Genomic DNA, 25,721 nt, shown 5'->3' on the forward strand with positions numbered 1-25,721 from the left:
CCCTACCTTTTTGAACCGGAGAACACAGATGAAGAACTAACCACACGTGACCTTTCCAACATGATTACGTAATGCGTGAAGTCATTGATTGTCAGATCATTTGCTAAATAAGACTCTTATTTCTCGGCTGGGATCATGGAGAGCCTTTTGAAGCTGCACTGAAACTGCAATTTGGACCTTCAACCCGCTGATCCCCATTGAAATCCACTATATGGAGAAAAATCCTTAATTTAATAGAAAGACATGAACATCTTGGATGACATGTGAGTGAGTAAATTATCGGGATCTTTTTATTTTGAAAGTGAACTAATCCTTGGTGACTTTGATGTCATGTGAGTGTTTAGTTTATTTAAAGCCTACATTTAGCTTTTTATTTCTGGCGATCATATTTAGGCCTTCAGCTTGGCCTGCATAAATACATTAATGCTGCAGCACTCTATTGTGCCATTAGCGTCAACAAATGAAATTGCAGGAACAATTATTGTTTTTCTGACATGTTTCCCAAACACTTCCCCATTTGTTATCAAAATGCTTGAGCCAATGTTTCTATTGCTGTGTTTATACTGAAATGTAAATATTTAATTGCATCAATCTTTAACTTTCCCAATTAAAATGGTTAAAAATGAACTTAAATTTTAACATACATCTTTCTAGGAATTTTAATACAACTTTTTGTGATCTCAAATACAATTCAAAAGTAAAAATAAGCAGGCATTCAACTGGTCCTACATTGCCGTCTCCCCAGATTTTTTAGGAGGAAAGACATGGGCTCAGTATAATTTAAAGTTGGCTGGAAGCTGTTCGATATTTGACTGGCACCAAAGCTTATGTGTGCAGAGCTCAGATAATTCAGCAGGTTTCACAAAGAAAGCCTTTGCGAGTGTCAGGAAGGGGATTTCTCATCCCTCCTGTGAGTGGCTGATATGCAGAGGCTGTACGTCTGGACCAGACGGCCTATCTCTGGGATTTGTCCTGTCCTTTCAAACCTGAGAAGATCAGTCGTGAGATGGAATGCCAAATGACACAGAGGCGACCAGGGAGGCTCCTACAGCGCCAAACAGATAAAGAGAATTAAACGGAACTGGCCGCAGATGTTCCTATTGCCCTTTTTAATTTCCCAATACACAGTGCTGGATTCACTGTCAATGCCACCGAATCTGTTCTCCTGGTATATGGATGCAGGAAAACAAAATAGCTTGTAATATCAATGGCCACATGAGTCAACACTATTTATTTCAGTCACAGGCCTTTTCTATGACTTTCTAGTAATAAGGATCGTGTTTGTATTAGGAAATAATATAGATGTGTGTGTGTATGTATGTTATAGTGTGTGCCAATCCTTTCAGAACTATTTTGAATAACTTTTTTATTATTATTATTATTTCAGAGAAATTAACGATAAATTATTATTATTGATTTTTTTAATAGAACTGCTGAATACAACTGTATTACTATACACTGCATTATTATTATATATTACTAACATTTCATACCAAAAAATGTTATATAATTCAGGGATGTTTTGTTGCATATTTCATTGTGTTCTATTACGTATAATGTCAAAATAATCAGTGTAAACATCCTCTATCTGAAGATCTAGAGATTCTACTGCTGTTTTTCAGCAACAATATTATCCCCTGTGGAAGCAAAATAAGACCTGACATTACAAAGGACAATTTCACATTTCATTTCTGTTAGCGTTCACATCTCTCTCTCACGTGTTGACAAGTGGAAGATGTGTATGAGCGTGATTCGGGATGTTTAGGGTGAAAGACGTGCGGGGTTGTTTGCGGTTTGGAGGTGGGAGACTGGGTCAGTATGGGCCTGTGGAGGTGGGAGACATGTTAAATCCCTCGTCCCCCTCACACCCCTCAGCCCCCCTCATTGAAGGCAGTGAGAAATAACTGCCAGAATATGTATATATAAAACAAACTGCCAGCACCCCTGAGGCTGAGTAGCTTAAAGCTGTTCTGAATCCAGAGGCATGAGACCCTGACAGACCTGTGAAGTCTAGGTCTGACCTTGGCCCACTTTCACTATCAGCATGAGGGAATGACAGAACTCAGAGAGCAGGAACACGATGACATTCGGGAAGGTCTGTGTAACTAATATTACTGTAAAATTCAGCCTTCGATTATAAAAAGAAAATTCATATTCTTCTATTTTAATATATTTTAAAATGAAATAAATTCCTGTGATGGCAAAGCTGATTTTTTCAGCAGTACTCCAGTCTTCAGCTTTACATGATCATTCAGAAACCATTTTAAAATGCTGATTTGGTGCTCAAAAAGCATTTTTATTGCTTTGTACTCTGTAATATTTCTGTGGAAACCACAAAAAATATTACCTTTTTTTTCAGTATTCTTTAATTAATAAAAACACTGAATGAACAGCATTTGTTTAGAGGAGAAATCTTGTAACCTAAAAATATCTTTACTATATATACAGTATATCAGTTCTTTCTGGTCCTTGAATCTGATTGCCTGATAAAAGTGCAATATTACAGTGATATCAGAACTCCAACAGCTGATTCATAGTTTGCAATCATATCAATACGCTTGCGGTAATACTTTTACAGCGAGTGTCATGGCGCACACATAACCTGATTTTACCAAGTACAACATGTTCCTCGATCAACATCTTTGTTGACCCTGGAACAACATTGTGATCAACCAATCAGATTTGAAAAAACAGTTTATACTTTTTGTGAAGTTTAGGCTTACAGTCAGTGTTTGGTGCTTGTACATGTGTCATTCATCTATCATTTCCTCTGATTTTAGGGATTACTCATGGGTAAGGTTAGGTTTAGGTGTAGGGATGTGGTCAAGATTAAATTTTGGATTAAAATGTTGTTCCAGGAACACATCTAACTCAGCAAAATCAGGACATGCCATGGCACACAGCCTAATCTAGCATAATTTTATAAATATTACTTGTTTTTGTGTCACTGAATGTAGTTCTAAGAGGTTTTCAGGAAAGAATGGACTTTTTTATAGTTCACATATGCAGTTTGTTAATAAAGATAACGTCTATTTGAAAATTTGCATCAGCGTTGTCGGACATGTGAGCTCCAGATCATCAGCGGCCATTCTGCGCTCATGAACCCGCCCGGCAGCGCCTCACCACGGCCAGATGTTCTGAAATTAACCACTGGCTTTGATGTCTCTGTAGTGGTTACACATGAGATATAATTCATTATAAGTAAATCTAACGGTATTATTTGGTCTCATTAATCTATTGTTTGTTCCAGAGAAGATAGTTCTGGCAAAATCTCATGTTTATGTAAATTCAATGGTGTAAATCAGAGCGTTTCCTTTGTACTTTTGACTGAATTGCCTAGCAACTTTTATGATGGCTGCTGCTGTTGTTGTTGTTGTTTATTAAATATTATTAATAACACACTCGTGCCATCGAATGTTTTATAAACGCAATATCACACTCGTAGACATGAGATATGGCTGTATATCGGCACGCTGTGATTACCTATGGCCAAATCACAGCCGTGCCGATATACAGCCATATCTCAGGTCTACGAGTGTGATACTGCTTATTTGGTCACACTTTATTTTAATTCTTGCTATTAACAAACCATTAACTTTGACTTTTGCCTCAATAAACTCCTAATTTTCTGCTTATTAATTAGCTAGTAAGGTAGCTGTTAAGTTTAGTTACTGGGTAAATCAGGGATGTAGAATATGGTCATGCAGAATATGTGCTTTATAATTACTAATAAACAGCCAATATATTAATAATAGGCATGCTAATAAGCAACTAGTTAATAGTAAGAATTGGTCCCTGTACTAAAATGTTATCCACGGTTTTATGTTTTATAACTAGAATTTTGATGGGGTTTTTTTTGGTTTTGTTTTTTTTTCCAATGTGATTATTTTGAATACTAAAATGATCATTTATTCTTCCGCACAACAAATCATATTATTACCAAAAAAAAAAAAAAAAAGAAAAAAAAAAAAAAAAACTGCTGCAAAGACACATAAGCAGATAAATAATTGTTAAATAATAATTTACAAATTATCAACATTTTTATTAGACTGCATTTGAAACTCACTCACTCTGGCTCCATTTCCATCTCCTAGACCCAAGTATAAACAGACAAACTGTAAATTATATTAATATTTCACAATATTACTGTTTTACTGTATTTTTGAGCACATAAATGCAGCCTTTGTTAGCATATAAGATGTTCAAAAACTTTAAAAATCACTCTTTTTTCACTTTTCCATCTCCCAAACATTTGAATGGTATTGTACATTCCAAGTAAAATTGTGTAAAAAATACATCAGGATTTACTCAAAACACTGCAGTATTTTATTGTAAGCAAAACACATGCAACAAAGTAAAATGGGATAATTTGTTAAGGGCTGACGTTGAAATCTCAGGCTAAGAAATAACGTAATATTGGACCAAAAGTGTGCAAAGTCTAAATTATGGAATGAGTTGACTAATCCCAAATGTGCCCTTTATAGGTACCTGTATCCTATTTCCTTCATTGTATTACTAAAATGGTCCCTAAACATGAACTGAAGAACAAGAAAAGCATTAAACCCTGTAAAACCTTTATAAAAAATAATAACAAAACAGAGAATCTCACAAAATACATACTGATGTGTATCAATACTGTTCAGTGAGCAATACAACATTTATTGATGATAATCATGTCAATTTTGAGACAAAGTTTGTGGGAATTGTGGGGGAAACCCAAACACAATAGTCTGGACTTCAATGCTTCATATGGTACATAATCGTGAAGTCTAATAATGCATTTATAGCAGGTGCGGTCAAGTCTATTTCACAAAATATATATACATTTTCACAATGGCAACCATCAGCAAACTAGAGTGTGTTTTTGTGTCATAAACATATGTCATTCAAATAACAGATGATGTTTGTATTTTCATATGGATTTGCATGATTATCTTCAAACTATTACAAAAAAAATGGTGGTGTTTCAGAATGTCTTGATAATGAGAGCTAAAACAAAAGCAAAAAAACAAAAAAAAAAAACAAGAAACATATTAAAGAAAACAAAACAAACAAAAAAAACCCCAACAAATTCAAAGCCATTATTGAAGGCAAAGGCAATGAAATATCCATCACATATTTCTGTTTCTTATACATACATAAGCTACTTTCAGTTTTTACATTTTTGGTTTTGACAGTGAATAGCGATGAACAATCCCAAACATTTCCCCCCCAAAATCCATTAAAGAGGTGGAGCGTCTTCCTTTTTGGCAATTGTTCAAAAAGATGTTTTTGGTAGAGAACACGTGTTAGAGAGCACAAATTAACAGGGGATAATATGATATTAGACACTGAGGTCATTTTAGCGATACATATACATAAGGGCAAAAATGATTGGCTTCATCTCAAGTCAGTGTTTGAAACTCAGAAACCGCTGAACTGGATTTCTGGATTCAGGGCAAAGGGTCCATAAAGATTACGCGTGTGTATGGCGCTTTACCTGCATAAACACAGCTAAGAGTGACCGTCGAAATGTCCAAATCTTATTAACTTAATGACTTCCCCATTTAAATGGATTCTGATTCAATGTACTGCAAAACAAACTTCATTACCCGGAGCCCTGACAGACAGGGATATATTTTCAACAAAAATTAGTTAACTATTGGATTTTTCAAGATAATTTTTTTCAATTAGGCAGAAGAGCTGTTTCCATCATGATTTCACAATGGAAACAGTGGCATCGGCAATACAAATCGGCCAACAGGAATGAGACGTGAGCAATCTGGCAAAGACACGCTTGTGAGTTGCGCATCTGAATTTCTGAAAACTGAAAAAAAAAAGCTCATTATGTTCGAACAGCTATGAGCATGATATTTCATATTCTTTTACAGCGTTTACACAAAGTATTTTGGTTACCAGCAGCACTCGGCTGTAATGTTAAAAGCACATTGCTTGTTTCTAAAACTGTACACTCACAGTTGGCTCTCATACTTGAAATTACAGGGAAAACAAGATGTCAGGTTCGCATGGCATTTTGATGAAACCCTCAAGGATTTAGCTAGCAAACATAAGATGACATAGAATAAAAATTTAAGACAGGGAAATATACTAAACTAATTCAATTAATTCAAAACAATAAAGAACATTAGTGCTTGTTTTAAATGATTTGGGGTAGTAAAGGGCATCTGTCTGTATAAAGCAAACAAATATATTGCTCTTTATGTCAAATTCCTTCACTTAAGGGAGCGAGGGAATAAGGAGCGTTCGAAAGCAATCTGAAGTGAAAGCGGGGAGGAAATGTCATTATAGGCCGTAATGACTTGATGCTTCCGCCATTTCCGGAATCAGTTATATTTTCATCGACTCGCAGACAGTGTCCTCAAAAACAAACAGAGTGAGGAAATGACTCCAAATGAAATCTGCGACAACAGAGTTGTTTGGACTGCTCTCTACGATAAACGTAAGCATGTTCCTTTATCTAATGGACAGCTTTTGATGGCTTTTATGGGGAAAATATGATAATCAGCTTTGAAATGGTATGAGTGACCTCCACACATCCTATTTCATGTTTTATACAAAGATGTATAAGAAAAATCTGTATTATCGGGCAAAAATTGTCAAAGGAAATACTTGAAATTGATATTGGAGGGTCTTTTGAAAAATGATAAAGGAAAATCAATGAACAAACAAAAACAAATAGTCAATATATCACTATGAACGAACAAAAGAGGCAATAATAATTGACCGTACCGATAAGGAGAGCTTCCTCTCAAGCACTATATCAAGTGGTAACATTTTTTTTTTTTTTTTTTTAGAAAACAAAGACTGTTCTTTCATGTGTTTTGTTTTTTTTTTTCTTTTTGCTGAGAGGTAGAATGAAGCATTTAAATTGAAACACAACAACTGGTTGTTCCATCATTAACAATTGCCTCATAAGACTGAAACAGTCACAGGTTTGTTGTTGCCCTGTGCCACCTAAAATACACTGTCAAAAACTGTACAAACACATTTTTTTTTTAATTTTTAAATTCATAATTGTTTTCTAAAATCTTGTAAAGTATCCCAAATGTTCCACGGTAGAATGGCATGATTGTGTTTGACCACGTAGGACGTTAATCCAAATCTGAGGGGGGGTGGATGGCTGGGTCTTTAGCGCGAGAAGTCTGAAGATCCCACGCGCCGTGAGGATGGATGGTGCCGATCAGTTGGAGGTGTCAGAATGGACGCTCCCGGGTCCTTCCGTGGGTGAGGTCACTGAGGAGGGTGTCGGGGCGTCTTGCCAGCCGCCGTTCGCCTTTTGTGAGGAAAAGAAAGAAAGACAAAATTATAAAGTGCACATTTCCACACTCATCCGCATGCAAAGACGCAGATGACCGGCTACAAACCCCGTCGTGAAATCTAAACGAGAGCGACTATGACGAATTCCCTCACTATAAACACGCTTTTGCGAGAAGTGAGTCACAAAGTGAGGCGGTAAAAAGGAACGACATTATGCTGCATATTACGAGTCATAGCGAGTCATTTCCAGAACATGATTTTCAAAAGACAGATGATGGAGGAATCAATTATTGCAAATTATCACATTGGCTAAAGGAATGAAAGTATAATGGGCACCTAAAATGGAGGCCATTTCATGTCCGGGAGACAGGTTGCCTAAAGAGCATTTGGGGCATTAATAGCAATTTCCATGCCATCAGAAAAAGGACTAGAAATGGGCTTTGGCAGCCTCTTATTTTCCCAGCCTGTTATTTTAGATAGAAGCAGTCTGTAATCAAAAAAGAAAGAGCAGAGCGAGGAGAGAAAAAAACTTTTCAAATCTTCAGCTTTGGTGACACCCCATGTCTATTTCAAAGGCGTAATTACAGCGCATGGGCGAGAGGAAAGCTCCCCCACATAAATGCTTTATGTCTCAGGCCGTCATTATCCACAACTGAAAAAAAGGCGAATAACTTATCTGGGTGGAGAAGGAAAAACATCATGTTATTTAAGACAGTGAATTTGTTGGAAGATTGAGACACTTTCTCTGGCTACATTATCACAGCGTTATGATGCAAATGTTCAGGCTGCTGCTTATTTCTATTTTTTATCTACGGTTACAGGTGTTCAAGTATAAAATATTGTCAGTTTAATTATTGATACGAACATGAAATCAGTTGAAATCAAACTCGGTTGATTTCACAAATCAGTTGAGATTTGTGAGTTTTATTTATTATTGACTGCAAGAATATGTCACTAAAACTAATCAAATAATGATATGATAATGATAATGATATATATGTATTTATATTAGTGCTGTCAAATGATTAATCACGATTAATCACATCCAAAATGAAAGTTTTTACTTGCATAATATGTGTGTGTGTACTGTGTATATTTATAATTTATATATAAATTATAAATATAAATATAAATTTATATATAAAATACATGCATGTATATATATTTAAAAACATATGCTGTTTTTATATATATATATATATATATATATATGTTATGTGAATATTAATATATAAATGTGAATACAAATATGGTGTTTATTTATATATACATAAATATACAGAGTAAACATATATCATGTAAACAAAAATTAATTGTGAATAATCATATATATATATATATATATATATATATATATATACAGTATATATACAGCATATTTGGAATATTTAATTCAAGATTAAATATAGATTTTAGATTTTAATTCAAAAATCTACATTTAAAAATGTATGTGAATAACTAAATTCAGAAAAAAATAACTATTTAGATTTCAATTTTGAAATGTAATACTGAAAAATAAATCAGCTAAAATATATTTGTATTTTATTTAATTTTGATATATTTACATTTAGGATATATTATTCATTTATTTATTTGTTTATATTAGTGCTGTCAAATGATTAATCACGATTAATCACATCCAAAATGAAAGTTTTGGCTTGCATAATATATATATATATATACATAACATGACTTTTTAGAATTTAGTTTATTCACAAATATTTTATTCTAATGACCTCAAAAATTTATTTGTGTCATTGTAAGCCATCCTGACAAAAACATGCTCTCCATCAGCCATAGGTGGCACAGAAGCACTGGGTCACTTCCACAGAACACATTCGGCTCTGCTTCAGAGCGGCTATTTAGAGAGACCGTGTTAGTGTGTTTGTCTTTTTTCCTTTTTTTTCCCTCCTCACACTTTGCTGGCTCCCTGTCAGGGCTGTTAAGGTGGCAGATGTGTGATATGACCAATGCACTTGGATTGCTGTCCCAAATCTCTACTCAGCCCTCCCTTGAGACTGTCTGATCAATTTCCTCTGCTGGCGACACGGCTTGTCGCTGTGGATTTTACATGCTGGCCTCTGCCGTTTGTGTTCCCGTTCTCCCTCTCCCTCTCTCTTAAACACTCCTCCCCCAGTACAAAACTGATGGTTGGAGCTGCTCGTCTCCTCTGGTTAACACAATTCTTTTAATGGCGGCGGAGGACACCGTCGAAGGCTCTGAATGAGTTTGATGGCCAGAATACACCTGCGTCTGGGCTTCTTTGATGTTGTTGGTGTTTATGTGGCTGAAGGAGCCATGGTAACGCTGACACTGATCTGCGGTCACATTTACGGTCGCCTTGGTGACTGTTGCTAGTGTGCATATTGCCGCTGGCACTGCTAATCAATACACCGACAGAACAGAGGTGAGAAGAACCATATATATATGGTTGTGACACTGAAGACTGGAGCAATGGTTGCTGAAAATTCAGCTTTGTATTTTAAAATATATTACAACAGTTTAAATATCAGGCTGGTCTTGAGAATCAGGTATAAGAGCAAAAGACAAAGACTGAAGGCTAAGTTTGGACTTACATTGATGCCCTGTGGACTGTATATCTGACTGGCAGCGAGGCTTTCACTGTATCCGCCTGTCTGACTGATAACATGGCGAAGAGTATCCACCTGCAGACAGAAGAACACAACACAAACAAAAGACACGGTCAGACAATACCGATACAAAACAAAGACGTTTGTGCTGAGAAAAGGTCACTCAGATATCAAAAGGATATTGGCAACCAAAAAGGTCATCAAATGTTGAATGAAACGTTTGTGCTGCAGATATCAAACAAAAGACACAATTTGTTCCTGAATTGATATGAAAAAATAAATCTGTTTACAATGTATTTATAGGGGTGAATTTAGAGAATTTAATGTGATAAAAATAAATATAAATTATAATAAAATAACTAAAATAATAAAGCACAATTATAATTATTACAAAACATTATAATACATTACAATAAATAAATATGATTACATATATATGTATCAATCTACACTCCATACACCATAATGACAACGCAAAAATAGAAATGTCAAATTTCATAAATTTATTAATAATAAAAAACCTGAAAAAAGTACATTGCATAAGTATTCATACCCTTATCTGGGACAGTTGACTTTTTTTATTTTATTATTTTATCATAGGAAATATTTCAATAATACTTTTATTTTCTTCTCAGATTTTAATTCAGACATATTTATATTCAAAATCTTTAATTTAATTAACAAAAAAAGTTTTAATAGATTTTAATTCAGAAATTTACATTTAAAAATATATGTGAATAAAATACATTTTCACATAAAATGTCTATTCAGATGTTAATTCAGAATTATTTACACTGAAAATGTATGTGATTTGTTTTTTGTTTTTTTTTTGTTTTTAGAGAATACGTCTTTTGAGATTGTTTTTAATTCATAAATATTTTATTCTAATGACCTCAAAGATTTATTTGTAGCATCGTAAGCAGACATTAAACAAAGGACACAATTTGTTTCTGAACTGATATGAAAAAAAAAAAAAAATATATATATATATATATATATATATATATATATATATATATCTTTACAATGCAATGCAAAGGTTAAATTAGAAAATTAAATGTGATTAAAAAAATCAAACCACAAATTATAATAAAAATATTTATAATAAAGCATAATTATAATTACTATATATTCTTTAATAATAAATTAGAATAAATAAATATAATTATATACATAGTATAAAGTTTATATAAAAACATTATATCAAAACATACTAACCCAATACTATCTATATTACACAGATATTTAAATAATACTTAAAAAAAAAGATCTTTTCAGATTTTAATTGACATTTACATTAAAAATCTGTGATTTTTTTTTTTTTTTAGATAATTATCTAAAAAAATGTCTAAAATACATGTTTTCAGATAAAATGTCTATTCACATTTTAATCACATTTAAAATATTTCAGGTATCTTTTGAGACTTGATATGAAAAAATAAATCTGTTTACAATGGGTGAATTTTAGAGAATTAAAACCACAGACAATACAAATTATAATACAATAATTTATAATAAAACATAATTATGATTATTACAATAAATTTTATAATTAATTGCAATAAGTACATTTTACTCTGCACTATCAAAACATGCTAAATAATTGTATGTATTTATACACACACACACACACACTGAACAATTCTTAAATTCGTATTACATTATATATATTTTATAATATATTTTATGTATTTTATTAATTTTACTAGGACTATCAAAACACACACACACACACACACACACACACACACACAAAAAAAACCTCATGTAAAATCCCTCTCATGTAATTCTTGCAACACATGAACTCATTTCAGAAGATTTCCTCTGGGATTCCAGCACTGAATATTCATGAAGCACCCCAAGCCTTTGGAGAAGTTGCTTCATTATGGGAGGAAAACATGTCGAACGTCAAAAGGGGACAAACCAAAGCACCCTGTGTTTGGATGCTAGTGTGCCGGGCAAGGTCAGGCAACCACGGTGGCGGATGTGACAGCATGACAGATACGCAAACCCGCTGACAAGAGCTGTATTGTTTCCAAGACTGTCTTTGATGGTCTATTCATTTGGAAGTTGACAATGGCCACGGAGCAGTGTACAACTGCTGGAGGCAAACTGTAACCCCAGTCCGTCCTCAAGGTCAGGAGGCCCACCATGTCAGCCGCGGCTGAACAGAAATGTACACGCTCTGGACACTATGATGAGCAGGCTGGCGCTGAGAGATGAACTTTGTTGTGACAAGGATATATAACAAGATGATGCCTATTTGATCAGTTATGACATAGACATGCCATTCAATACTAACACAAAAAGTTCCTATGAAAATATGGGAAAAGAACTAAATATTCAGCTTTTTACAAAATAGCATGTGCTTGCTTGCAAAGGGGGTTCAGCAAAAATCAAAGCTCAGTTAACAAAAGTACCCCATAAAAAGGCAGCAGCACAATTCTAAGAATCCTTTCTTAGTAATTCAATAAATACAACAAAAGAATTGTAGTACTAATGGATCCAGGCCCACTGTGCAACTACCGAGACGTGATTTTGCAAACGGGATAATCAAGACGGCCATTATGACAGCACAATGTGTGATTAGGTTAAAGCGAATGAAATTAGTTCCAGTTATCTGCCCTCTCTCTTAGCGGTACTCCCTACCTGTGACTGAACGTTGGCCCCCACTTGGGCCCCCTGGTATGAGTCCCCATTCAGAGACTGTACGCTCATGAACAAGTCCCCGGAGTTCATGTTAAAAGAGCCAGCAGAACCTAAGAGGAAGAGAGGCCGAGAGAGACAGAGAAAGACAGGGATAGATAAAGACAAGAAACAGTCATGCAACAGTAAGACTGAAGTAAGGAGAGTTAGTAGTGCAGAGCTGTTACTGTAGTGAGGGTTATGTGTTGACCACACAAGCTTGGTTCCAAATTCTAAAGCCAAGGTTAGAATGACTCAAGAGAAACATTGTTTAATCTAAATATATTTATAGTTCATTAAGTCCAAAAGTACCTAATATTTCTGTTTGCTAGGTATATTTATGTCTATTATAGGACCAAGCGGTTAGCTTAGCTGTTAGCTTATTTCAAAATCTACTGGAACCAATTTAGGACTAGGTGATATGAAATATTATCACTTTTTCTTTTCAATATCATTTAATATCACTAATTATCACAATATTAATTTCAGACCACGAAAATGAATTCCACATGTTTATCAGTCCTTGAGAATGAATGAAATTTAATTTGCAAGTCAACTTTTTTAATTCAGGGCCCTATGAAATCTGTTCAAAAGTTAAATGTTTAAACGTATTTGAATCAGCTGAAAATATAACAATTCATTCACAACAAAACATTGAAGTTTTATTTTTGTGCTGCACAACAAACTTTTTGTATACTGTAAAATAAAACATGGGTGAAAAATATATTGGTTGCATTTTTTTTTTTTTTAAGATGATGATGATGATGATGATGATGATTATTATTATTATTATTATTAGGGATGCACAAAATGAAAATTCTGGGCAGAAACTGAAACCGAAAATTCTGGATGCACTTGGCTGAAAACCAAAACCAAAAATGCTTTGTAATAATTATTTATTATTTTATTAAACAATATAAAGTACTTTTGTAAGATTTTTTAAATTTATCTCAATAATTTTAATGATACTGAATTTAAAAAACACAAGCCACCAAAAGTAACCACACTTTTATTGAAAATAACACAATAAAATTGGACAGAAATCAATTAGTATTATTAACATTAAATATTAATATATTATTTATATTCAGTTCTATGCAACATAATCAGATATAACTTTTTTTGGCAAATTATCCAAATTATGTGAAGTCAAAGTACGCATGTTAGATGATGCAGATTTTCGGCTCATGATTTCGTCCGTTTTTCTCTTTCAGCAGAAAACTGAAAATGCCGAAAATTTTCGGCCGAAAATTTTCACTGGCTGCAATTTTGTTGCAGTAGTAGTAGTAGCATGTACTTTGAGAAGTACATTCTACTGTAGAATAGTAATATATTACTGTCATTATTTCTTCAAGTTAAAACAAACTTATATTTTGCTACATTGAGTTTCGACACACACCTGAACATCTAGATGTAGGCTAAATAGGGATGTAACAATATCAAAATCTCACAATAACATCTCGATATGATGTCCATGATACGATATTTATTGCGATATTTAAAAAAAAAAGGACAAATGAAGACTTGGATTTTTTTATACATTTTAAAGATAAATTATTCTATCTAATGCACTTTGAGATTTCAAAATTAAGAGCTCCAACCCATGTTCTTACCTAAGAAAACTTATTTTAGAAAAAGTGAGTGAATTGACTTATACCTGGATTTTAAAGGGGACTCAACCCTTTTTTTATTTGTGGTATACTGTCTATTATTATACTTGTATTACTGTTATTCCTATGACAGTAACAGCCATATATTGTAAACAAGTGCACAGTAAAATAATGAAAATGAATATTTCATAGGTATTTACACTACAGTAGGGAAATTACAATAGTTATTTCCTAATTTCTACACTTGAAAGAGATATTTTGAATTTGGACTGCACTAACGTACCTATTTAAACCGCTAGCACTTTTAAACTTTTATTTTGACTGAAACGGCAGTAGAGCTTTTATTTTGACAGAAAACTCCAGATTCAGTGAAAATAGGCTTACGAAAATGCGTCTCACTACTCAAATCTAGTGAAATGCTGTAATCATCTGCTGCAAAAATAAAACACAACTGGTGGTCGTTGCATTCCCAAACATGCACTAAACTACTAAACAAACAGCACATGCAGTAAACGAATTCACCCCATTCACTATGAATTGAGCCGTACTGAGGCATGGAAAACACCGGATCATGAGGCAATCGCCTGAACGAAGTGGGCACTTTACTTTGAAATGCACAGTGAAAACAGACTTGATGAAGGTATTAAGCTATATTGTGCTTTTGGTTTTAGTTCGTTTCACAAATACTGTGTCAAAGCATAATGGCCCAAAACACAACTTTAAAGACTTTTTTTTAGAATAAGAAGTTTAAGTATATTTTAAAAACTACACTTTTTGCCCAGAAGACCTATTGTTTTATATCGTCATGTGACCACAATAATATCGAGACAGTTTTGCTATTGTGATACCACAATATAATAATACTGTTACATCTCTAAATATCAGAAATTGCTGAAAAGCTTTTTTATCAATATTATGGATTTATTTTATTTCAAATATTAGTATTGATTTACCACCAAGACCTAAATCCATTGTCCATTCTAGCGTCTAGTACACTTCAGATGAGAAACACTACACTTTTTTTTATTGCTAGAGAACTTTATAAACCAGTCCCTTTTCAGGTTCCTTTTTTTAATTAGGAGGCTGTGTATATAGTAAGTACACAGCAAGGCAGTTCAATAGGTTTTGGAACAGCCTCGCTGACCTGCCTAAGGTTGTTTACTCTTCAAAGCTGTTTTTTTTTTCAGTCTGGACATGCTGGTCTTTAGCTGGTTGGCCAGTGCCCAAAACCCTCTAAAACCATCAAAACAGGCCTGCCTGACCATCTTGGCAAGCTGGATGGCTAGTTAAGTGCCTAAGGCAGGTTTAAGCTGCCTTTATAATGTACCAAAATGCCACAAACATACATATTAAATCTTAAGATGCAGTAGCATTTACTACTGTTCAGCAACTTTTTGTGGGTAAAATCCATTAATTTCAATAGGAATCCATGCGTTCTTGAATTTTGTGTGAGGGCAAAAAAGACTTCACATCGGAACGGTCCCACAAAAAGCTGCTTTGTAAGTGACTTCTGTGTGAGCTGTGCTTTGTACATTGCTACACTATTGACAATGAACCTATCTGGCCCACAGACTTTCACCTAATGTGACCTCTTAGCACTTAAAAAACACAACTGCTATTAAAGGGTTTCAAAAACAACCACTGTTGAAGAAGAACCACAACAGACTTTCATTAATTCAACAGTGACATCTAAGATGGACAGTACAGTTACACTGCCACAGCCAAGTCATTCAGGATGTGCTAATTGAGTCACAGAAGGAATCAAAGAATGCTATTTGTCTTTTAATGGAGGAGAACTCTAGATGTTTAAGAGAGAGCAGGGCTTAACTTAATTTCCGCTTTAAAAGCCGCAGGGCACTAATCAAATGTACATGGACCTCTAATCACTTCAAGGCTATATGACAAAAGGCTTGACCATCTCGTCATAATGACATCTAGGAGGTCAACCAGACAACAGCGAGCAAGCTGGCTAATAGCTTAGGTGCGTTCACACCAGATAAAGCAAAAAAATCATTTTAGCCAAACAACTGTTAAGCCAAACTAGCAATATTAAGGAAAAGCAGAGTACTGGTGAGTAAAAGGTTAATTATTGGTAGTGGAAAGCAAAAGTCTTATAATATAAGCTATGCTGCAGACCAAGCTCCTGATGTAGACAAAGAAGAGGCGAATTTGGGTGTCATAAGAGAGGTATTATGGGAATGCTACAGTAAAGGGAGGACATTAAAGTTAGGCAATTGTCGAATATTCAAAACATTACCAAGGTGAAGTGCTTATTTGGCAGCTGATGACACTAAATTTGCTGTTTCTGCACCACTAGCAGGGCTATATTCTAAAACTTACTGAAGCCAGATGAAAAACAAACATCTGTTGTTTGTGCACTGATTTATTGCAATACTCACCGGCTGAATTTGGTGTGGAAGGCGAGTTGGCTTGGCTGCCGTGGGTGGAGACGCTGGTTGCGTTCGCGGCGGTTCTGGCGGCGTACATGTTGGCTTCTTCTTGGAATTTTCCGATATTTTTCTTGTATCTGATCCTCTTGTTTCCAAACCAGTTGGATACCTGAGAAGACAAGAATTAATGAATACATCAGAAAGAACATAAATTTAATTGCAACATCAACATTACTTGAGAGCTCTTTAGTTTTTTTGTACCACAAATTTCTAAGCATTCCTACAGGATGTATTCTGCGTCACTGTATGGCGTGAAGGTTAGTGTGTTTTACCTGTGAGACTGTAATGGAGCATTTCTTTGCCAGCTCCTCCTTGGCCTCCTCGCTGGGGTACGGGTTGCTGAGGTGGGAGTAGAAGTATTCATTCAGGATCTCTGTGGCTTGCTTATTGAAGTTTCTTCTTTTTCGTCTAATGGAAAATTACAGAACAGAAAGAAAGAAAGAGAGAAAGCGAGAATGAGAAAGAGAGAGTGAGAAAGGGAAAAAGCAAAGCCAGCTTGATTCAGAAGCTACAGTGTTTAGAAAGTCCTTCACATTTGAACCTGCTGTGTAAATACAGTGGCTCCAAATAGTGTTTGGACATTTCATTCACACTTAAAAATGTATGAATATAATTCAGTTCCATGAAATATCAAACTAAGTGGCACAAGCACACTTTTTTATAAATCAAAACATTTCTTAAAAACGTTGCTGGGTTTCAAAAAAAAAAAAAAATATATATATATATATATATATATATATACACTACCATTCAAATCTTTTTTTGTTTCAAAATCCAAAACCAAGGTTAGAATCAAGAGAATTGTTATTTAATATAAATATATTTATAGTTCATTCAATCCTAAAGTAATATTGCTGTTTGCTAAATATATTTATGCCTATTATAAGACTGTGCTGTTAGCTTAGAAGCATTTCTATGCTGAAATCTGTCTGAATCAATTTAGGCAATATGAAATATTATAACTTTTTTCCAATATCATTTCATATTAGTATTTCTCACAATATTAAGTTCAAACCATTCATGGGGAAGGAAATGCATTCCACATGCTTATCAGACCTTGAGAATGAATGAAAATATAATTTGTTAGTTTACAAGTAAACAAAGTAATTTTGGGCCCTATGAAATCTGTTAAATCAGTGTATTTGAAACAACTGATAATATAACAATTCTTTTACAACACAACATTGCAGTTTTAGTTTTGGCAAATAAAGTGTTGCACAACAAACTTGGGACATGTATTCATTTTTTCCTTGAAATTAAATAATTTTCAGCAAGGACACATTAAATTGATCAAGTGACAGTAAATACATTTATATTTCCATTTCAAATAAATTCCATTTAACCGAAAAAAGGTAACAAATATATATATATTAAGCAGCACAAATGTTCTCAGTACAACTAATATTGTTTCTTGAGCACCAAATCAGCATATCAGAATGATTTCTAAAGGATCATATGACACCGAAGAGTGGCTGAAGCTTTGCCATCATAGGAATAAATTAAATTTTTAATATATTAAGATAGAAGTTACTTTAGAAGTTTAGTTACTATAGAAGTTTTTTGTTTTTTTTATATAAATGAACTCTTTGTTTACATATAAAAGATTTCTTTCAAAAACAAAAAAACTTACAGACCCCAAACTTTTGAACAGTAGTGTATATATCTGAACTAAAAAAAAAAACATACATTTTTGTTGCAACTGATGGTCTGACGTTACCAATTTGTATTTTACTTCATGTTTGCTGTATAATTAGATACACACTTATTAGATGTAGTATTATATGCACACTTATACAGACCTGGCATCTAGGAAGCGGGAGCGCAGGATCATGACTGCCTCGCAGGTGCTCTGTTTGAGCTGCATCTGGATGGAGCTGAACTTGCGATGGATGATGCTCACCATGCGTTCGATCTCTTTGGGGGAGATGGGCCGAGTGCGAGACTGCTCCCTCAGCAGGTTCATCACATGGGTGGTGAACTCATTACACGCCTGAACATACACAGAGGGGCAGCGCACAAATCAGTCTCTGTGCATGAAAACATAACTACAGGAGCTGCTCAAATATCCTATCCTGAGGACTTTTTTGGTGTGCTAAGACCTACAATATTTAGTTTCAAAACATTTGAGTTTACAGATCTACAGTGCCTTGTGAAAGTATTCATACCCCTTCATTTTCTCCACGTTTGTTATGTTGCAGCCTTATGTTAAACTGTTTTAAATGACCTTTTTTCACATCAATCTACACTACATACACCATAATGACAAAGCAAAAACAGAATTGTTACAACTTCGTTAATTAATTTAAAGTAAAAAAATAAATCAATAAAAAAAAGGACATTACACCTCAGTACTTAGTTAAAGCACCTCAACAGCCTCAAGTTTATTTTTGGGTATGATGCGGCAAGTTTTGCACATCAGCATTTGGCAATTATCTGCCATCTTCTCCTCACCTCTTCACCCCTCAAGCTCTGTCAGGTTGGATGGGGGTAGACACACATTTTCAGGTTTCTCAGAAATATTTGATTGGGTTCAAGCCCAGGCTGTGGCTGGGCCACTCAAGGATATTTACAGAATTGTCTATAAGCCACTCTTGCTGTGAGCTTAGGGTCATTGTCCTGTTGAAAGGTGAACCTTCTGCCCAGTCTGAAAGCTCTGGCCCAGATTTTAAGGATATCTGCTGCTTTGAGCTTTCCTTCTACTCTGACGAGTCCCTTAGTCCCTGCGGCTGAAAAACAGCCCCACAGCATGAGGCTGCTACCTCCATACTTTACTTTTGGGATGGTACTGTGCAGGTCATGAGCAGTGCCTGGTTTCCTTCAAACGTGATGTTTGGAATTGAGGTTTATCAGACCAGAAAATCTTGTTTCTCACTGTCTGAGAGTTCATTAGATGCTTTTTTTCTTGCAAATTCCAAGTCTGTTTTCATGTGTCTTCAGTGAGGAGAGGATTGAGTCTGGCCACACCACCATAAAGAACAGATGGGTGGAGTATTGCAGTGATGTCTGTCCTTCTGTAGGTTTCTCCTGTCTTCACATATGATCATGGAGCTCAACTTGAGTGACTATCGGGGTCTTGGTCACCAGTCTAACCAAAGCCCTTCTGCATCAACTGCTCAGTTTGGCCAGGAGGCCAGCTCTAAAAAGAATTCTGGTCATTTCAAACTTCTTTCATTAAGGGTAACAGAGACTACATGTTTCTGTGAACCTTCAATACAGCAGATTTTTTTCGGAACTGTTCCCTAGATCCCCAGCCTTGACGCAAGCTTGTTTCTGAGCTCTACAGGCAGTTAATTTGACCTCAGGGCCTGGTTTTTGCTCTGATATGAATTTTCAGCTGTTAGACCTTTTATTAAGATGTGTGTACCTTTCCAAATCATACCCATTCAGTTGAATTTGCCACAGGTTAACTTCACTCGAAGTGTAGTAACATCTACAAGTGATCTGAAAGCTCTTAATCGAAATTTTTAACTGTCCCAGATAAGAGTATGAAGTTTTTTTTTGCTTTGTCGTTATGGTGTATGGAGTATAGATTGGTGTGGAAAAAAGTAATTTAAAATGTGGCAGCAACATAACAAAACGTAAAAAAAAAAAAAAAAAAAACAACCTATGGGGTATGAATACTTTCGCAAGGCACTGTAGGAGTCTTTTATAAAGTCCTGACTCTGTTCTCTCACCTGCTCATACTTCTCCAATTCTGTATGGTAGATCTGACGTATCTGGGACAGCTTGGCCCGGTAGTCTGAGTGTTCGGCCGAGTTATCGGACCCGCCGCCGCCTGCCGCGGCAGCTGCAGCCGCTGCTGCAGCCGACCCGCCTCCTTTCTCAGGTCCAGACACACCCTCGGCTAGCAGCATGTTGTCCAATCGCATGAGTTGAGCATCTGGTGGCTCCTCCTCCTGAGCTCCACGAATACTGAGTACTGTAAAAAAAAGAAAGAGAGAATAAACACTTGAGTAATTTTGTAGGTTCAACTGCTAAAACAGCCTTTAGTTATCAAAGCCACTAAAAATTCTGAAAGTTTTCAGACATATGTGACCCTGGACCATAAAACCAATCATAAGTACATTGTGTTGGTCAAAATTAGATCTTCATCTGGACAACTTTAAATGTCTTTAAATTTCTTTTTTTTTCAACATTTTTTTTTGCACCCCCAGATTCCAGATTTTCAAATAGTTGTCTCAGCCAAATACTTGTCCCATCCCATATACATATACAATGACCCTTTCTGACTGGTTTTGTGGTCCAGGGTCACATATTATGCTGTCTATGGCCATGTAGTAGACATTTAGTGGTCATTTCTGATTAACTACATAGAATAACATTTCTAATTTTAGTTAAGCTAAGAATTGCAATGTCTTAAAAATGAGGAAAAAACAAAACAAAACATATATATAATTTATCATCTGAGTGACCTCCATAACAGTCAAGTTAAAGTAAATGTCTGTAATAAAATCAACATAATAACATCACATTGTCTCCTTATGAGACATTACAGAGCTTGAGGAGTAATATATGGCCTTCATTTTAATTGCTATCTTCTTTGTGATAAAAATGTGGAACTATATACTGATCTTGGCAGGCTATGAGATAATAAAACCATCATTTCATTGATTTGCACAATAATTTAGAATAAATTATTGTATCTGCTCACTTTTGGTTCTTGATCTTATGATATTTACCCACTGAAGAGTAAAAGAATCAAATTTTTATTTAAAACAGTAAACTAAATCATTACTAAGATTTTTTTTTTCACTTGTCTGTCCACTGATTTATTTTCATCTGAAAAACTTTTTCTTTTTTCCAACTTAATATATAGATTAAGTTAATATACCATGAAACTCGGCTACTTGATTTTAGGACTGTGCATGTATCACTGTTTATATTGGCTGTGTTACAGAGGAGCTCAGTCCTGCCTGAACATCTACCTTACTGCAAAGTTTAGCTCTACACTCTTAAAAATAAAGGTGCTCTAACGATTTGTCTAAATGCTTCCATAAGGAATCTTTAACATCTGAAGAACCTGTTTCACAAAAGGTTCTTTGCGGTGAAAGAAGGTTCTTCAGACTATAAAGAGGTAAGAAAGAGATGGTTCTTTAAAGAACCATTGACTGAATGGTTCTTTGTGGAAACAAAAATGGTTCTTCTATGACACCGCTGTGAAGAACCTTTTAAAGCACCTTTATTTTTAAGAGTGCTACTCTGATATGCATGTACTTTTCAAATTATTCTGAAGACCCTGTTCACCTGATTTAAATGTAAAATATGGTAAAATTGCTTTAGTAAATTGTGTTAAACAGAGCTAAGAGTACCAGAGCTAAGAGTATTCTTACTGGTAGCGGAATGTATTATCTAATTAGCAGGAAACAAAGTGTGCAAAGTGTGAAGGATGTTTAAGATTATGTGCAGAGTTGGTTATTACTAAATTATGAAGGAATAGAAGATTACATAAGGACTCTCAAAGAAGTTTTGCCTGTTTGTGCAATGCCATTAGAACATTATAAACTGTTGTTTCTTTGTGTGCCACTAGATGTCTCTCCATCTGTTCTGTTCAGTGAAAACAGAATGATGGCAGACAGCACCTGCAGCAGCCATTCTAGCAGTAACAAAGAACACACAAATCCGGATTTATGAAGTATTTGACAAAATATCAGCCGTACATTTCTGTAGAAGACCCACAGTGATAACAGAATAAAAAAGGGGAAATGCAAATAAAACCAATACTCACTCTATAAAGCAAAGATCTGTTTCAATAACAAGTGCAGTGGATGTCAGGTGTTGGCTAAACATATCAATATTGCATATTGTAATAAAATAAAATACATTAAAATAAAAGTATATACACAATACATTAAACTGATCAAAAGTGACAGTAAAGACATTTACAATGTTACTAAAGATTTAAATTCTAAATAAATGCTGTTCTTTTGAAAATTATTTGAAATTGCAATAATATTTTTTAATATTCCACTGTATTTTTGATCAAATAAATGCCCCTTGGTAGAACAAAACAAAATTACTATCAAGTGATCAATTACTGTACTAAGAGACGGGTAAATTTGTGTAAATACAGCCTATACATTTCCAAACAAAAGATATAGGAAGATTTTCCCCTATCTTTTAACATTTGACAAGTCTTTTTATTCCGCTATCCCAACTATATTGAAATATAAGATTAGTTAGATTTTTTATTTGCTTTAAGCACTGTTTTTTCTTCTGTGTTCTGCGACCCAATCAGAACAGACCAAAACCAGTTATAAGCCACTTATATAAATGTAACACATATAGCTTATTACATACATAACACTAAAAAACAACAACCAATGTCTACTGCAGTAGAGGCAATGTAAACATTCCTGTGACATCATTCTGAAGATGACAGTAGAGGGTGAGGCAACCAGCATGCTGCAATCTGTTTCCACAACCCCGAACCCAATCAACCCAGCCTATTCCAATCAGCCCACTCCCACTGCAAATGTCAGGGCCTGTCAGAGGGCTCCAGAGGTCAAGAGTTCAGCACATGGGTTGAGCGACACCGGCGAGGTCAGATTTCTCAAGAGACTCCTAGCAGTACAGCGAACGTCCTGCTTCTTTAGCGCATCCTTTGGCGCAAAGTGATTATTTTCATACCGCCGTCATCCTGAACTCCTCGCTTCAACTCTTTGACGATAACTTCAAACCGTATTCAACCGATCTTGCTGTTTTTTCAAAAAAAAAAAAATAAATAAATAAATACCCTGACTGTCCAATTTCAGGCTCGTCTCAACTGTCTGCCCACCCAACTATTTCACAGCGAATAAAAAACACAAGTGTATATCAATAGCACAACACCAGAGAGAAGGAGCGAGTCTTTTATGCCTTTATAATAGAAAGAGACAGCAACAGTGGAACGTGACTGGTGTACGGCATCGACTAAAGAAACCCGGGCCCAGAAGTGCGCAATGTTCATCTGGAGAGGAAATCTAATGAGGCAAATAATGATTTATTCATTCCAACCATATCCTCCAGTGCACAATTAAATGCATGAAATATATTAAATAAATACAATGAATGCGGATAATCATACAATTCACTTTGCTGTTGCTTAATTACCCCAAACCGATGCAATGCACTTTATTTATTTTGATTCAGTAATGGCATGGCAATCGATTAGGCTGTAATGCTGCCGGCCCTGTGTATGTGTGTGTGTGTGAGTGGTCCGTGCCCAATGTGTGGCTCATGTGAACTGAGCTGAACTCAACCACCCGCAGACAAACATTAACAGTTTTATGAGGAGCAGATCATTCTCTCTTTCTGTTTTCCTTGGTTTCTTCTTTCTATCCGTGTCTATAGGAGAACATGGGGTAAGATGACCCCCTTAAAACAATGTGTTTTCACTGCTACAGTAACATTTTCCTAGAATAGTAACATTTAAATGTAACATCTATCATCCATCAGATTGTTGGGGAAGAAAACAGCTAAACATTTGCTAATATAGTTCATCTTAATCTTATAATCTTAAGCCTCTTACTTTGTAGTTTAATGAACTAAAAAAAAAAAAAAAAAAAAACAACAATTACAAATTAAAAAAAAAGACAATTCACAATAGTAACAATTACATATATAAACTGAATTTTTCCTCTCATTTACAAGATTCGATAAAGTATATAAAAAAAATAATATATAATAATAATAATAAACAAACTTAAATAAAAATATTAAGAAAATCACTTTACTTTTGTGACAAAATAAGATCATTTTAGCTCAATAATCAGTTTATTTTTTGATGACAAAATTTACATGAGCATAAGCAAGATGAAATTTAATGTCAAGAAGAAAATTAAAGGTGAGGGGTAGAACATGTGGTTTTCTCTCTCTTCCTTTTTTTAGTCTGCTATTTAGCATCATGAACTGCAGCAGTTTTTAGAAATCTCTAATGGACCTTTTTACTTTTCAGATGTGACTTCTGCTCAGACAAGTCTTAATTTCACCCTCCCAGCAGTCGCCTTCCTGAGCGTTTCCCTTTTCACAGCTGATTTGCCAATCTAGAACCCACGCACCTGATAGCAAGACCTAATTTCGCTCTCCTCACTTCTACAACAAGGCCAAGCGGGTCTGGAATTCCCTGTGATAATCCTCCGAAAACTCACATCTTCCTCATGTTTGTTAAATTGTAATCTTTTTAAAATGTATGCCCGATCACAAGGTTGCAGAGTCTTGTAATCCTCCTTTGGAGCAATAAAAAAAGTCTTTAGTTTAGGCGAAATGAGGCGCTAACGCAGTCAGGGGCTTGGAGCTAGGTTTAGTCAGGGAGGTTTATCTTTTCAGTGTCTAAACCAAGGCTGGTATCAACTTCAGGGAATTAAGTTGGGAGTCAAAGAGTGGAATGGATTACTGTTGAGACAGGAGGATTTGGCCTGATTTTCTATCAGAAAGACAGACATATGGCACACAGCAGACTCGTGGCTCTTTAGTTCTCTGCGAAACCTCCTTGGAGTAGAATGTGTGAACATTTTTTTGCAGTGTTCAGCATTGCTAAAAGTGGAGCTAACATTTAAAAAAAATGTATTAAATAAGCAATAAGGTATGTTGTAATATTAACCAAAGGCTGCTGTTAGCCTAAATTGACCAGAAATAAGCAAAGGCAGCTCTTATTTTTTGAGGTCTGTCCCTTAATTTCCCTTTTTAACATATTTATTTATTAATCTTTTGTTAATTACGTGTCCAAAACAGCCTGCAAAGTCAAAAATATCTAATATGCTAGATACTGCACGCATTTTATCTTCGCATACAGTTTTTGGTGAAATTTCACCTTAATTTTCAATTATATAAGAGAATAAATGTCACTGAACAGATGACAATTAAAATTGATTGACTTTATCTCCGTGTCCAAAGTTCACTGAGGCTGTTATATCATAACAATGACAGAACAAAGTATGAAAATCTGGAATTATTCCGCTTTTTTAAACAATTATTCACAATACCTTGGAAAATCTCAATAATATACTGTATTGTATACTCCTTCATAACTAAATATTAATATACAGCAGAGCCGTGATTGCGTTTATGAAATGGTAATTGCAAAAAATAAATAAATAAATAATAAAATAAAATAAAATAAAATAAAATAAATAAATAAACAACTACAACAA

General features: G+C 34.8%; 1 protein-coding gene across 3 annotated transcripts in view; it reads right to left on the reverse strand.

The window, feature by feature from the left end:
- Window positions 1-4,158: 4,158 nt before the first annotated feature.
- Window positions 4,159-25,721, reverse strand: part of pbx1a (pre-B-cell leukemia homeobox 1a) — an 85,279-nt gene continuing 63,716 nt past the window's right edge. The window contains exons 3-9 of one of the 3 annotated variants that reach the window (XM_051094206.1): window positions 20,268-20,512; window positions 18,393-18,583; window positions 16,866-16,992; window positions 16,543-16,702; window positions 12,498-12,607; window positions 9,834-9,923; window positions 4,159-7,273 (exon numbers count right to left, since the gene is read on the reverse strand). In XM_051094206.1, coding sequence (XP_050950163.1) covers window positions 7,181-7,273; window positions 9,834-9,923; window positions 12,498-12,607; window positions 16,543-16,702; window positions 16,866-16,992; window positions 18,393-18,583; window positions 20,268-20,512 — 1,016 coding nt within the window. In that variant the 3' untranslated portion in view covers window positions 4,159-7,180. Of the gene's footprint in view, window positions 7,274-9,833; window positions 9,924-12,497; window positions 12,608-16,542; window positions 16,703-16,865; window positions 17,002-18,392; window positions 18,584-20,267; window positions 20,513-25,721 lie in introns of all 3 variants that reach the window. The other 2 variants (XM_051094220.1, XM_051094213.1) reach the window with 2 other exon arrangements.

The sequence above is a fragment of the Labeo rohita genome, chromosome 2, assembly GCF_022985175.1.
Source record: "Labeo rohita strain BAU-BD-2019 chromosome 2, IGBB_LRoh.1.0, whole genome shotgun sequence".
Lineage (NCBI taxonomy): Eukaryota > Metazoa > Chordata > Actinopteri > Cypriniformes > Cyprinidae > Labeo > Labeo rohita.